The 15,513-nt window shown below is 45.2% G+C and overlaps 1 protein-coding gene across 4 annotated transcripts in view; it reads right to left on the bottom strand.

The window, feature by feature from the left end:
- Nucleotides 1-5,539: 5,539 nt before the first annotated feature.
- LOC147419153 (transcription factor TGA2.3-like) overlaps nt 5,540-15,513 on the bottom strand; it is a 36,623-nt gene continuing 26,649 nt past the window's right edge. For 3 of the 4 annotated variants that reach the window (XM_086506341.1, XM_086506340.1, XM_086506343.1), the window contains 3 exons: nt 12,722-12,993; nt 11,185-11,421; nt 5,540-6,157 (listed from right to left, as the gene is read on the bottom strand). In XM_086506341.1, the coding sequence (XP_086362467.1) occupies nt 6,011-6,157; nt 11,185-11,421; nt 12,722-12,993 (656 nt within the window). In that variant the 3' untranslated portion in view covers nt 5,540-6,010. The remainder of the gene's footprint in view (nt 6,158-11,184; nt 11,422-12,721; nt 12,994-15,513) is intronic. The other variant, XM_086506342.1, reaches the window with a different exon arrangement.

Raw genomic sequence — 15,513 nt, 5'->3', positions numbered from 1 at the left:
ACAAGGAACTTGAGCTCCTTATCAGTGGTCTTCCAAAGATAGACTTGGAAGGGCCTCAAGGCAAATACGAAATATACTGGTTACACGGCTGCATCTCCTGTTGTGCAATGGTTCTAGGAGTTTGTGCACCAATTTAACAAGGAGGACATGGCCCGCCTACTACAGTTTATAACTGGCACTTCAAAGGTTCCTCTTGAGGGTTTTCAAGCATTGCAAGGCATCTCAGGACCCCAAAGGTTCCAAATTCACAAGGCTTATGGAGCTCCTGAGAGGCTTCCATCGGCACATACATGTTTCAATCAGCTTGACCTTCCAGAGTACTCTTCAAAGGATCAGCTGCAAGAACGATTGCTACTTGCAATTCATGAAGGCTGTGAAGGGTTTGGCTTTCGCTAATGTGAGGAGGGAAAATTCCTGGCTCTGTTATATTATATACACAGGGTTTTGGGCGGGGCACACGATACAACAAGAACCCCTCGCCTGTCATAACTCCACGTGGCTCCAGCACTTAGAAGCTCTAAAAAAAACTACGCCGTCAAAAGCCCAGCGCTGAAAAGCCACAGTAGTAAAAACTACGCCATCACGAAGCAAATAAAATAGAAAACGCATTCTGCGTTGCTCTCAAGAGCAATTCGATCTTCTCCACAAGCAGTTCGCACGTTCCTAGCAGTAAGCAACGTTGCTCCCAAGAGCACTTCCATCTTCTGCACAAGCAGTTCGATTCGATCTTCTCCACAAGCAGTTCGCAGGTTCCAGAAGTAAGCAGTTAGCAAGTTGCAGCCATAGCACCAGAAAGGAGTGTCGAAGATCTTTCAAACCCTGGTAATATTTCACAGATCATCAAGCTAGAGAGTACTTCGGATGCTTGCCAACGTGATGAGCACTCCCAAAGCTCATATTTCGTTCGATCAACCCATGGCAGAGGTATGTTCTACTAATGCTAATGAAGCAGAAGATATCAGATTGCAATTGATGATCAATTGGTCTGATATGTAGTCGAATCACCAAAACTCATTGCCTTTGCTGGCCCGTTCAGCACATTCTTTTGTTGATGCTATCGGTTGAAGTGAAGGATACACAAAAAGCTGATACAAAGTGAGGACATCTCTCCAGATGAAATCACCTACGCTTTGGTCTTAAAGGCTATCTTGACAATAAAGACTCTCTCTCTAGTTGTACCCTTACAAAAACACAAACAGACCATGCGGGCATTCTCTGTGAGATGTCCTCTATTAGAACACGTTGACTGCATAGTACTGTCAGCATGGACCTGGAAAGGAAGCTCTGAACTGTTTCAGTGTCAAAGGTTACGCGCTTGTAAAACTTCACAAGAGAACCGTCACCCATGATAAATAAGTCAAAGGAAAACCTGTCAGCCACTGATGGCGAACAATTTGTTGCTGAGGTCACCCATGCGTGTTCGCAAAATACTATGTTATTAAACGGCATGACACTATGTTGCGAAGCGAGGGCCTCTCTTCAAATGCAATCACGTACACATCCATGAAGGCATGTAGCTCCACGCAAGAAGCTGATATGGGCAGAAAAAGTGCTTGAGGAGTTTCGTTTCTGGAATGTCGCCTCTTGAAATGGATTGATTTACAGATTGTGCAAAACAGATCGCAAGAAGAGTCTCTATCCAGATGCAATCAACTACGCCTACACAGGAATCTAGAATGCATGCGGGTCAACAAATGCAATGACGTGCACAGCCATAGATATTAGAATCCACGATATGATCGCTAGTCAACGTTTGTTGGGAGTACGATTTCATGCTTGGTGGTGGTTTGATCGATATGTATACAAATGTGGTGTTCTCACAATAGCACAAAATCTTCTTGAAGGGTATCCTCCCAGAGATGTCGTCTCTTGCAGCGGGTTAAGTGCAGGAGATGCCCAACATCGTTGATACAAGGAAGTCCATTGGCGATAGACATTCAATCGCGCGGTGAGTAAGCATTATTATTTTCTGATTTTTGAAACTCAAAATGCAGTTAATGAACACACTGAAAATTACACGCTGCTGTGGGAATGGCACATTCCCACGTATTATAAAAATTGGGGAGGACTGTGCAAACTCCCCCATGCAAGGAGACTTGCATGTTTTCTTTTTTTTAAAACATAAAAATGGAAGAACAAACAATTAATAACATTGACATCTTGTATGATCATCAACATTGAACTTGACAAAACTCTTAACACTCCTTGTGGTTTTTTGGCGAGGTACCCCTCTAAAGCACTACGATCGGTAACCAACTTATGCGGAGGGACACGACTACACCACGGCGATCGGTATCCCAAACACTCTCAGGTAAGAAAATTTAACACTCTTTCATGAAATCTCTCTCTCTTCTCTCTCTCTCTCTCTCTCTCTCTCTCTCTCAGTCTCTCAGTTTCCAATATTTTGTTCAATCTCAATTCGATGGAACATAGCTAACATTGCACTCTAGTTCGCCCATATGAGCATGTTGTGTTGTTGTGTAATGCCACATGCGTGCAATGTGAGTAAGATGCTAGTTGCGATCCTCTCCAAATTGGGTTGCTATTAGAACTTTGTAAGTGTTTCGATGGCTGTGTATCTAGGCCTAATAAGATTTGGAAAAGACCTTAATAAGAAAGACCCTCTCTCTTAATTTATGAAGTTTTTTACAACGTGGATTTCTGAGAAGACCTGGAGGTCCGAATCCATGGTGCGGATCAGTTAGTTGAGAAGCAATGCACCTCTCGATCTCTCTCTCTCTCTCTCTCTCTCTCTCTCTCCCGCATGTATTGTGTGACTGCTCTCGTGTGTGTCACCTTGCACATGGTACAATGGTCTGAACTGCCGTCAGAGGTGCAATCGACATCCCTCTAGGTGCTCTCTCTCTCTCTCTATCTCTCTATCACACTGTGTGATGGCTCTCGCCTTCTGTCACCTTACGCAGGGTACACTCGTCTGAGATTTGCCGGATGAACCTTGCGCTAGCACGTGTCCGGGGGGAGGGGCCGAAATCCCTTCCCCCATTATAAATGTATAGATTCTAAGAGACGACATCTCGGTCAGGAGGCTCCTCGCACACTTTTTGTGCTTTATGAACTGCACCACATTTATTGATACATGTCGACCAAGTCGGTGTTAAGCACAATGTTTTCTTTCAACAACCCGAGTCTAACAATATCATCATGAATTCTTTCGCCCATATGAGCATGTTGTGTTGTTGTGTAATGCCACATGCTTGCAATGTGAGTAAGATGCTAGTTGCGATCCTCTCCAAATTGGGTTGCTATTATAACTTTGTAAGTGTTTCGATGGTTGTGTATCTAAGCCTAATAAGATTTGGAAAAGACCTTAATTAGAAAGACCCTCTCTCTTAATTTATGAAGTTTTTTAGAACGTGCATTTCTGATAAGACCTGGAGGTCAGAATCCGTGGTGCGGATCAGTTAGTTGAGAAGCAATGCACCTAAGCACCTCTCTCTCTCTCTCTCTCTCTCTCTCTCTCTCTCTCTCTCTCCCCCCCTCCCCCCGCATGTATTGTGTGACTGCTCTCGCGTGTGTCACCTTGCACATGGTACAATGGTCTGAACTGCCGTCAAAGGTGCAATCGACATCCCTCTAGGCGCTCTCTCTCTCTCTCTACCTCTCTATCACACTGTGTGATGGCTCTCGCCTTATGTCACCTTACGCAGGGCAATGTACACTCGTCTAAGATTTGCCGGATGAACCTTGTGCTAACACATGTCCGGGGGGAGGGGCCGGAATCCCTTCCCCCATTATAATTGTAGAGATAGATATAGATTCGCAAGCTTTTCTTAACGCTTTAATTCAATACAACTGCGGCTAACGAAGCACTCTAGTTTTTGCTATCTTCCAACACCCGACGCATAGCACTAGTCGGTTACACTTGATGCGACGATGGTTAAATGAATTGACCTGCAACAATGACGAGGCTATCAAGATCTACTAATCTCTGCAGCTATATCCTGGAGAGTCCCATGACCGAAAAAAGTGAAGTCTTCAAATCCTAGCAAGAGCTATGGCTCTAGAAGTGATCTAGCACATATTACTAAATGGGTCCTCTACTACAATGCGTCTAGCTCCATAATAAAGCATGTCCACCTGCATAGCTCCAACAAGATTAGCCCAAGGCATATCCGACCGATATAAAAGAACGTTCTTGACAGCGATAACCCTACTGTCAAGGGCGCATGATTAATTGAGAAGAATTTGTCAGGGTTTATGGGACCTTCACGGTAGTACAACGGACACCAACATATAAAATGTTCATTTCTTTTTTCTGGCTGTATGTGACATACATAGCATATCCACTCCTCTATAGGCAACCGAAGTGAATCTACTTTTTCATGTTGCAATTCAGAGGAGGAGATGAGAAGCAATTTTAATACATTGGAATCTTTGAATTCTGGATGAAAGGAGGCATCGCTCCGTCGTCGAAACGTTCCCACATCTCAGGGACAAGTCATCCATTTCCTCTCTATATTAACATACTTGAGATCCTATCTAACCCACCTATTGATTTCTGCCTGCACATTGGTGAAGGTGCATCCAAGGATCCGTGAAATTGTGGCAGTCTAGCAATAGTGAAGCCATGCAGCTGAAACTAGACCAACAAGTACATTTCAGCATTTGGAACCTCCCCAATGGCTAGCTATACAGATATTTTGAGGGTGAATTTAGACAGCCCGCTCGTAAGATACTTACCAAGTGTGTCAACCACAGTTGTTTCAATTCCACTGTATCAGACTTACATCCAACCAAACCGACTGCGATTGTCCAGACTCAACACTTCAAATATTTACCCCGTACATTTGTGTGGATGTCATCAAGATATCAAAGAACCATAGCTTGATGCAGGGCTATGCTTGTGTGAATTTTCAACCTATAGCCTCTCATAAAGAACAAACAGAAATGACTCGAAACAATGTGGAGAGAGAGAGAGAGAGAGAGAGATGACATTTTCACATTGCAGGAACAATCCCAAGAGACCTCAAAGATCTATAGGACAGGTCTTGAGCTCAAGACCGATACAACAAAACTACCATGCTTGGGGGATGGAGAGGTTATTCCCATTTCCTTTTTGTAAATCACACTGATTTTTTGGTAACATTCTCTCTCTCTCTCTCTCTCTCTCTCTCTCTCTCACACACACACACACACACACACACACACACACACACGTGCACACACACGCACACGCACACACGAGAGAGAGAGAGAGAGAGAGAGAGAGAGAGAGAGAGAGAGAGAGAGAGCTCATGTGTGTGACATTACTAAAAAACGTGTGTGTGTGTGACATTACCACAAAAAAATGTGAATGTGTGTGTGTCTGTGTGTGTGTGTGTGTGTGAGAGAGAGAGAGAGAGAGAGCGTAGCTTTAAACATCATAGGAGCAATCCCAAGAGACCTCAAAGATCTATCCGACAAGGTCGACAAGGATAAATTCCAATTTCCACTGAGAGAGAGAGAGAGAGAGAGAGAGAGAGAGAGAGAAGCAGCAGCAGCAGCAGCTTTGTGTACAACGACCTGAGAGCTCAGAAACAAAGCACAAAGATTGCTGGACCACTTTTTTATTACTTTGTCCTTCAATTGAAAGATGGAAAGGACAGACCTTCTTTGGGCTATGCAACTAGCAGATTCTCCCTTCCAACAATTACCACGCTACAATAGCATACAATCAATTTACAAATAAGCACATTTTTATGACATGGTCATAAGGGTCAAGCAACCACAGAAACTCTTATCTGAATCTTCCTTCCTCAGTACGACCAAGCTTACAATCTGCTCATGGCGCGCTTTGGGCCACCACCAACCGACGGTCGCTGATTTATGCTATAGCATCAAAACCTATGCGAATGTAAGTCGGCAATGTATATTCGCATTGACTTGCTAAGCCCTCTCCCAAATCAAGTGATCTGGCTACAATAATCATATGCCCTCCATATTCTACAGGCAACCCATTCCCTACTTTAAAAGATAGTTCTAAATTTTGCGAACGGCTATTTTACATTTCTCATTCTCGTGGCCTTGCTACCCAGAGCGAGCTCAACGCTCGGAGACGTGAGAAGTAATCGCCCATTGCAAGCAGGCCCCTTGCGGCCTGGCGTGTCGTAAGAATGCGGTTCATTTGTTGGAGTGTCTGTTGCCGGAGGAGGTCAGCCTGTGACAACAATTAATGCTTTTATGATAAGAGTGTCTGTCATATCAACTAAAGTCCAGAATCATGAACATTGAGAGGTTAATTTCATATATCTAAAACATTTTTTGCACTTCTTTTTTAATAGGCCATATACTTTCCATCATAAAAGATTAAAAATCATTATTTATGATTTTAAAGTTGAGGTAAATTTCAAAATTTGTAAGTGGCATTACACTAAAGCTGCTTCTTTCTTTCTTCTTGAGCACTGCATGAAGACAAAAATGTTTTGAAAAACTTGGAAACCTATACAAGGAAATTTTGTGAGGTAAATTGACTGCATTTGAAGGTTTTTTGCACTAATAATATTTGCGGTAAAATGCACTACATTTTGAATGATATCATCTCGCCTTCAAATAAGGGTAAATTTCAAAATTTGTAGGTAGGATTACACTCAACCTACGCATATATTTTAAGCACTGCATGAAGACAGTAATGTTTTTAAAAGCTTGGAAAACCTTCACATGGGAAATTTTAGAGGTAAATTGACTAGATTTGAAACTCGGGGGATGCACCTCAAAAAATGTTGTACCACATGCGTTCAAGAGGGTTCTTTTTTTTTTTAATGCAAGAAAGAGATCCTTCCATTAGTTAAGAAAACTGGCCCAATGGGCTACAACCTGCCCCTCCTAGATAGGGCTACATCAAAAGATGGGAAGACGCCCCCAATGAAAAGGTAAAATATGTACAATGATGGCTAAATCAAGATATGGAAGGAGGAAGCAACCGCACTGGTGGGTGGTACTGCCATCTAGGCCATGGACCATGGTGAAGAAGGGCCCTAGTCGCCAAAGTCGCAGGAAGCACGTCCCGCCTTCAGCACATTAGGGTGACAAGCATACTCGAAGCACTGGCACCAGGTGGCCTCCTCTGCCTTTTGTAGCTTTTGAAAAGCGACGTGCTTGCTGGAAAGCCGAGCACATGCAGGAAGGCCTCGCGGCGCTCCCGCTTGCGATCAGAGCTGCACTAAAGTCTCTCGAACTGTGCCCCGAGTGTATGATCAGCTCCAGCCAGTCTCAAATGGTGGGACAGGTTGAGCCTCGAAGATGCAGAAGCATTGGGCTCTCCAGATGAACCAAAGTGTCAAGCTACAGATAAGCTCACAACAACACTCTATCTCTACTCCACTCCTAAGGTACAAGCTCTATGGCGGGCTGGATTGTAGGCCGACCATCCTGCATCACAATCATCCTTGTTGACTGAATCCATCCCAAAACGAAGTGCAAGGCCCATGAGGGTGGACCAGGTTGCAGGTCCCCCTAAGTGTATTGGCTAGCTGTCGAACGTGCAAGCTTCCCAAGAATCCGAAGCCAAACCTCGTGCCATGGGCCAATCCCATAGACAATAGCATTGTCTCAAGTGAATGATCGCAAGCCGTACATATCGTAGAGTGCCCACTGTGCACCAACCAACTCTCAACTGCAGTAGCTCGATGGGCCACTAGCCACTCCCCAAAAATCAGCTAAGAACTCGATCATGAGATCATGAGACCACCCTCTTGCAAATGGTTCGCTGAAGCAGGACGAGCCTCTCTCCGCGTTGTCAGTGTGTGGCGTCCCAATCATATTGTGTACAGAAAAAAGGGGGTCCCCGGGTGATCGGTTGGAGTAAAGGGATCCCACCAAAACCACTCGCCCACGTCCCATTGCACTCGAGAGCTAACAGGTCCGGGTCTATCTAACATGTCCTCCAAGTGCCCTATCATATTGGGTACTGAAAAAAGGGGGTCCCCGGGTGATCGGCTGGAGTAAAAGGATCCCACCAAAACCACTCCCCCACGTCCCACTGTACTCAAGAGCTAACGGGTCCGTGTCTATCTAACAAGTCCTTCCATTGATGCCCACAACTCGGATCCGCTAAAAACAGCACTCGGCCACCTTTGGTGCCTCTAAAGTGACTGTGGAGGTGGCCCTCTCTCTGAACCTCAAAGAACATGCAAAAACCTGTGTCCGAGCAAAGCCCTAACTACACTGAGGACATCCAGTTGAGTAAAGGCCCCATCCAACAAGGAGCCACCGGCTCAAGAGGGGTGTGCCACTCTGCTGGTATAGCCTCTACAATGTCATGACACATGCTCTGCCCACCCCTCATATCTCGCAATTGAAGGCTCTGAATCTCCTCAAGAGGTGTTGTAAACTGCAGTCACTCCCCAAAAGTGCTGTCACGTGACACATCCAACCTTATGTGTCCGTGGACAAGCTACAGCATGACCAGGGTTCAGTCACTCAAGTCAGTCTAGAATAGGAAGTGATCTGGCACTTTTGTGAGTCTGTTCGCAAACCGTGCATGTCCAGACACTTAGATTAGATGCATATCCTCTGGTTGCACACAGCATGACCATCAGATTCCAGTCGGATCCCATCAGTAGCATTTTTACAATGCATAGGCCTATTTTTCCTATTTTTGACATTTTTCACTTATTATTTTTAAGTGACTATTGTTGGAAAGTAGGTAGGGCAATTTTGCTAAGTTTGTATCAATAAAAACCTAGCAGAAGGGGCAACAGGAGCACCTTGCTCAACAGGTAACTAATCAGCAAGACCGACACCCGCTGTAGCTCTAGTGTTTTCTCTCAATAGAAGACCTAGCCCCGTCATCACGACACAGCAGATCAGTTGCATTTGCAGAACAACCGGCGACAACAGAAGACCATTTCAGCCCTAGCGTTTTTGAATCTGCATCATACCCCAGCGTTTTGCATATTCACCGCAACGGAACATCAAGGTACCCTAGCGTTTTCAGTTTTCAGCCCTTTAGACATTGCAGAACAAGTCCCGAACAAGTCCCGAACCTCGCAAATCTCACCTTCCCGCAGTAGATCCTCGCCGCACGATCAGATCCATCGAAGTTTGCAGATTCAGCCTGGAAAACGCAGATTTCAGTATCTGCGTTTTCAGCGCGTCGTCGTCGCATCGTCGCCATCGACATCGTCACCGACATAGAGTCAGAATTCAGTAGATACAAGATTTGCACATTTCAGCCCTTAGCGTTTTCAGATTTCAGCCCGTCTCGTCGTCGTCCTCATCGTCGTCGACATCATCGGCAAGTCCAAGCATTGTAGAGATTTGTGCAATCATAAGTAGACCGCTCTCGCCATAGAGAGTGGGGCCCTCGGAGGAGGGTTTTACAACGTCTCTGGTGCCGTATTCTCTTCTCTATCTCTCAGTCTCATGCATCTTCACGCACAGTGTCCATTCACTTTGTTTGTGTCCATTGCACTCTCTCACTAAGGAACGGAAGGCTCTCCCTTCCGTAAGTAAAAGGAACCCTTGAGCACAGTTCAGAGCACTCATCTTGAGCAAAGTTCAACATTCATTCGGCTGCACCTTACAAGTGCGGGCTAGACCCTCTACCTTGGGACACCAAGAGACATGAAGTCGGCTACCAACCATGTGACCTCGTTGTGTGCTGGCCAAGGGGGTCCATGAAAGCTCAAGGCCACTCCGCAGCAGCTCCCAAGATTGAAGCAAGCTCATAGAAAAACAGTCCTCCCATCTCTTGCTTACGCCCACTATGCGCATCTCTATGCAAATCAAGCAAGTGGAAGGGCTCCATGGGCCGCCTTCTGTGGGACCCGGGTACGAATTCGATGAAGTAGCAGTCCTTCCAAGGCTCCTCCATCGTGTAGGGTCAATGATCCCCAACCCTCCATGAGAGCAAGGTAAAGTAATGATCTGCCAGGAGACTATGGCCCGAGAAAGTTGTCTCGCCCTCACTACATAAGGTTCCTGATCAACCTTTCCAACTGGCTGATACAAGAACTCGAGAAAATCTAACAAGACGTAATGAACCACATTGCACCTAGTTGGCCATTACGGCCGTACCAGCAAGAGAAAGTCGTACCGAACTCCAATGGAGCAGTTTCCTCCTGATGGACAGAAGAGGAGCAATTTGCAGCTCTTGTGACAAATCCAAACCAACCTGACAACCCAAGTAACAGACTGGTATCCCTAGGGGGATCCACCTTGAGCAATCTCCAAGAAACCAATTGGGCGTGGGGGTATGACCAACCCAGAAAATCATTGTCTATCGCTAGGTAATCAATGCTCCCAACGCACAACTCAACAATCAAGAGATCACTCTCACCTGTGCAAATTGGCCTCCAAACCCTCCAAAAACATGCCTATGTCATCATCAAACTCAACGTCTAAATGCTCATCTCCCCGAATAGGTAGTTGTAGTCCACGCAGACCAACCTCCAGTTAAGTCAAAAATCTACTCATCACCTCAGCATAGAAAAGGGACGGAAGGGAGAGAGAGGGCATCCCTTCATACTGATCGTGTGGCATGAATTGTTCCCCTCTTCCCCCTGCGCTGACACCCATCTAATCCATGCATCTAAAAAGCCCATCCGGGGGATAGTGCCCTCAAGGAAGCCCCAGTCAACTCTCTCATAAAGCGTTCTCAAAGTCGAGGAGCACCACAAGATCCTCTCCATTGGCTCGCTTGCTCCATTGGCAAGAGAGCAAGTCAGATGGGTAGGCTCTGCCATGTCAGACGAGGGGGCTTCATCTAAGTCCCTCTGACGAGAAGCAGAAGCCTCCATCTGTGAAGCCCCCAACTGTCTCTACTATTGCAAGCAAGAGGAGGGCGGCGGAAATCTCCTTGCTATGAGCACGCCTTGGGGGAAAGGGAGGAGGGTGGATGCGAGAAGCACAGCGAAGGGGGTAGATATGAAGCCAGTAAGTGTGATGGAGGGTGGGCTGAATCGGGCGAGAAGGAGAAGTGGCAGCGAGCACTCTCCTATTTATGCTTAGGAACTATTTTCTTAGAATTTATTTTATTTTGAATCAATATGTAAGTACAGGAGTTTTTCTAGTACCATGTGACATTTGAACGCATGTGATAGAGATGGTTTCTTATAAGTGCACCCCCAAGATATGAAGGTTTTTTGCACTAAATTTCTCTGAATTCTCACCTTAAAAATTTCAACAATTGTGGGTGGAGTAAACCTTGTTTCTGAGCACTGCATGAAGACAGCAATGACATACCTGCCGGACGAAGTTCTCCAGGGTCCCAAGTTTACCCATGGCCATGGCCATCTGTCCCATGTAGTTTGCTACATTGGAGTTTCCAAACGAGCTTCCAGCCAAGGTATCCGCTAGATTCTGTTGCAGAGCTTCCATCCCCTGCGACAAGGCATCCTCCGCCTGTTGCGAGGACTGTTGCAGATTGCATACAGATAGTAGCTGCTGCTCTGTGAGTGGCTCCAACTGTGGACTAAGAATCTGCTTCACAATGAGCAAGCCCATAATGTCAGAAAGCTTTGAACTCTACAAGAATACCCAGAGAAAGATGAAAGCACTAGGATATACTATCGACAAAAAAGAGAGAGATGCACAAGACAAAACATCAAGAGACAAACCTGCAAGGAAACCAATAGGGGCTATTTATAAACCAATGGCTATTTTCGAAGGCCCTTCAGAATCAATTGGCTATTTTACAAAAAACGTTTGTCAAAAGAGTAGCGCAAAGTTTCAAATTTCTGTGATTTTGGGAGATAAAATTGCCAAAAATACACCATAAAGTGCCAATTTCGATGAACATTTTGAAAGATTTGCCCCCTACTTATAGGTTTCTGGATAAAATATGTTTGCCAACCCATCTACACTTGCCAAAAATACACCATGAAGTGCCAACTTCGATTAACATTTTGAAAGATTTTCCCCTACTTATAGGTTTCTGGATAAGATATGTTTGTCAACACATCTACACTTCCAGATCCTTGAAGGATCTTATTCTTTACTCTGCAAACTAATTAAATTTGTTTTTAGTTAACCAAAAGGATTAAGAAGTACTTCATGTATTCAAAACAAACGACTAATTATGAAGAGATAAAAGAGACTAAAGATCAAAGTAGAACTTCGTTAATTCACCTAGATCATACAATACCATGAGCTCTGATACTTGTTTCATAATAACATAATCTTTCAAGAACTTATATACCTAAATGAATCCAAGATAAGCCCAGATTCACCCTAATCTGGAAAGTGCAAGGTATAGAGCTGAATTTTCGCCACTTCTACATTTTTCTGTCGCTGCAAAGATAGCATGAATGATAATGATCCTATAAGGACTTCTCAAGAGTTGAAAAAAAAATTCTGCATAGCACGTTTGCAATGCTCTTCACTTTATTTGAAATCTGGAAATAAATTGTGCAGCTGAGGATAGCCAGTGGATCAATTTTTCTCTTCAAGAACTGGTAACTACTACCTTGGACATATCCAGAACTAGTAAACCAAAAAACACATTACTACGAACATTTGACTTTGAGATGGTTAATCCTATAGCAGAGCAAAAGTGAACATCTGCAACAAAATGTGGCATGTATTCCAAGACATTCATATGGAGCAAATTCAGGAAAAACAAAGTTTTCTAGACTCCACTCATGGCCTTGTGTCTGTGCGTGCGTGCATGTTCATCTATTCATGTGCTGCTTAAAATTGATAATAACTTATCAAGCAGCTAAGTTTACGTAATTTAGTTACATCTAAATTTTATACACACAAAGAGGGAGCAAAAGAGAACCTTTAGAAGTTCTGAAGGACGAAAGCCACCCATCCACATGAAGCATCGCTCCGCCGGTGTTTTCCACATACCAGAGACAATATGGAACACGTCTGCTTTCACAGCATTTCCTTTCAACCGAAACAGTTCATCAAAATGTGCAACACCATTGTCCACAAGCACTCGCAAATCATTATCAGTCACATGGGAAGCCAATGCCGACCGTAGCTCCGATATCTGTCGATTTTGCTCCTCAACCCATCGTGCATGATCCATATCAAAGGCGAAAACACCTAGATCAACAAGAGGAATCGAATACAATCAAACCATTGAAAAACCAATAGCAGCAAATACTGGCCTGAAATTTCTGCTAGGGAATTGTTTTTATGTTCTCTTAACTACTCTTTGTGCACAAGATCATGAGAGTTTCCCAGCAAACATAGACGTTAATAGTTACAGTCAGGCCATGGTCAAGTTGCCAGAAGCATAAGTTTCACGAAGTCTGTCTCTATCATAGTCACACGGAACAGGAAACGAAAATGAGACCAGCAAGGCTCTCTCTATCATAGTCACATGGAACAGGAAACGAAAACAAGACCAGCAAGGCGGAAATGGCTTGCTCTTTTCAATGGAATGGTTTAGAAACGGTTTTTTATACTTATATTTCCTTTGACACTTTCTTAAGTAACGGTGCAAAGGAAATGAGTAATGGGGGACTTCAGAAATGGAGATTTCGATCGGATAGGCCATGAAACAGAGTTTTCTTGTGACTTCGTTCCCAATATCTAGCATCTTACAGATTAGCAGAAGGGCACTTTTCAGGAGACTTTGACTGGTAATGTTTGTATGCTTCTTGGTTTATTTGATGTGAGAGACCCTTTCTACCTTCAAATGATTGAAAAATTTCCGTGACCACAGGCTGGGCAGCGGGCAGCGATCTACAGGTTGTGTGAGCAGCCTGTTGCAGAGCAGTGTGGGTGCAGTTCTGCAGACAAGCATGAGCGAGTTCTGCAGGCAGCGCTTTCAGAACGCACCAAAGAGCAGCCTGTGGGCGAGTACACAGCAGGGGGGCGTAGGAGCAGGGGTGCCACACAGCAGCAGCACAGTGAGCAGCGCGCAGGTTCTTCAGGTTCCAGCAAACGTATCGCGCGGCAGATGCAAATGCAAATGCAAGGTCTCTCTCTCTCTCTCTCTCTCTCTCTCTCTCTCTCTCTCTCTCTCTCTCTCTCTCTCTCTCTCTTTGCAGCTATAGTTTATGATTTGTCAACTCTTTCAAAGTGAATTATTCCACTTGTCAATAGATGATCAATCTATATCCCAATTCTATTGAAAGCGAGAATGAGACATAGATTGCGATAGTATCAACCAACATATTTGACTGGCGGAAAAATCAGACAGGGGTATTAGGCGATGGGGGTCACCCCGATTGGGGTTGGTCGGGGTGGGCTGAACCTGCCAGCAGCCCGTCGGTTGAGAACGAGGAGCGCCACGGGCGCGCGTTCATGAGTGTGCATGGCTGATCTCGAAGAGGAAGACGAGGTCTCCGCGTGGAGTACCTAAACGTCCAATTCGGACATACCGTCCGCGTGTAGCGCCGAGCCGACGCTCGCCGAAATGAACCGACTATGAGTCTGCCGCAGCCTTCGTCTGCGAACGAGGAGCGCGTCGGGCGCGCGTTCGTGAATGTGCATAGATGAGCTTGTAGAGGAAGTCAAGACCTCCGCGTGGAGTACTTGAACGTCCAAAACGGATCACCTGTCCGCATGAGGCGCCTTGCCGATGCTCGCCGAAAGAGACCCGCCGACTATGAGCCGACGGCCCCGAAACTGGGTCATGGAGTCCCCGTGCGAGGCGGACTCCCCCGATTACCTCTATGTGATGAAATGGAGGGGGACACTCCCGTTACCGGGCGCTCTCAAACCCCCATACGCGTCCGTAGTCCCTAGACAGTAGGATATGTCAGTTATGCCATGCAGAGCCAGAGACAGAGTTTCACTACATATGTCGCTGCACAGTCTACTATGAGATACGGGGACGCTTTCATTGTCTATTCAGAGATGGTTTTGACTCGTTAGACAGAGTCATGAGATATCAGGATCAAAGATGTCTCGGATTATTCCTACTTGAGATTCAGAGACATAGAGACGCTCTATTGAATGGGCAAAGACAGAGACAGTCCCAGAGACGCATCTCAGATTTCTTCAGTCTGAGTACCACAGAGTCAGAGGGGACACCACCACCAGAGAGCTCGGTTCCCACCCATACACACATCAGCGGTACTCTCATTGATCGAGCTATAGAGTTAGGGAGATCGAGACGACCGCGACTGAGGAGGGGAGCCACACAGCACCGGCGGAGATTGCGGCAGAGGATCCACAGGATTCTAGCACGACACCCAGAATGTCGATCGGGATAGGCTTCATGCTACTGCTATATTGTATCATGGTGACACTTATCCCCACTTTGTACCTTTATGGCATGATACCATTGCTCAGCCTACCAGCCACCCATAGGAGTCGGTAGCACTCCTATCAGTTCTTTGTTTGTAGTTTTCTTGTTTGTACCCAGACTTGGTACTAGACTCATCATTGTAATCAGTTGGTCTCATAGGTCATTTTGGCCTCTTGTAGACGTTAATATATCATTTCATTTCATTTCTCTCTCTCTCTCTCTCTCTCTCTCTCTCTCTCTCTCTCTCTCTCTCTCTCTCTCTCTCTCTCTCTCTCTCTCTCTCTCTCTCTCTCTCTCTCTCTCTCTCTCTCTCTATATATATATATATATATATATATATATATATATATCGGACTGTGTAT

This window comes from Adiantum capillus-veneris, chromosome 29 (genome assembly GCF_014529385.1).
Source record: "Adiantum capillus-veneris isolate H3 chromosome 29, ASM1452938v2, whole genome shotgun sequence".
Lineage (NCBI taxonomy): Eukaryota > Viridiplantae > Streptophyta > Polypodiopsida > Polypodiales > Pteridaceae > Adiantum > Adiantum capillus-veneris.
This window is presented reverse-complemented; position numbering and strand designations above follow the sequence as displayed.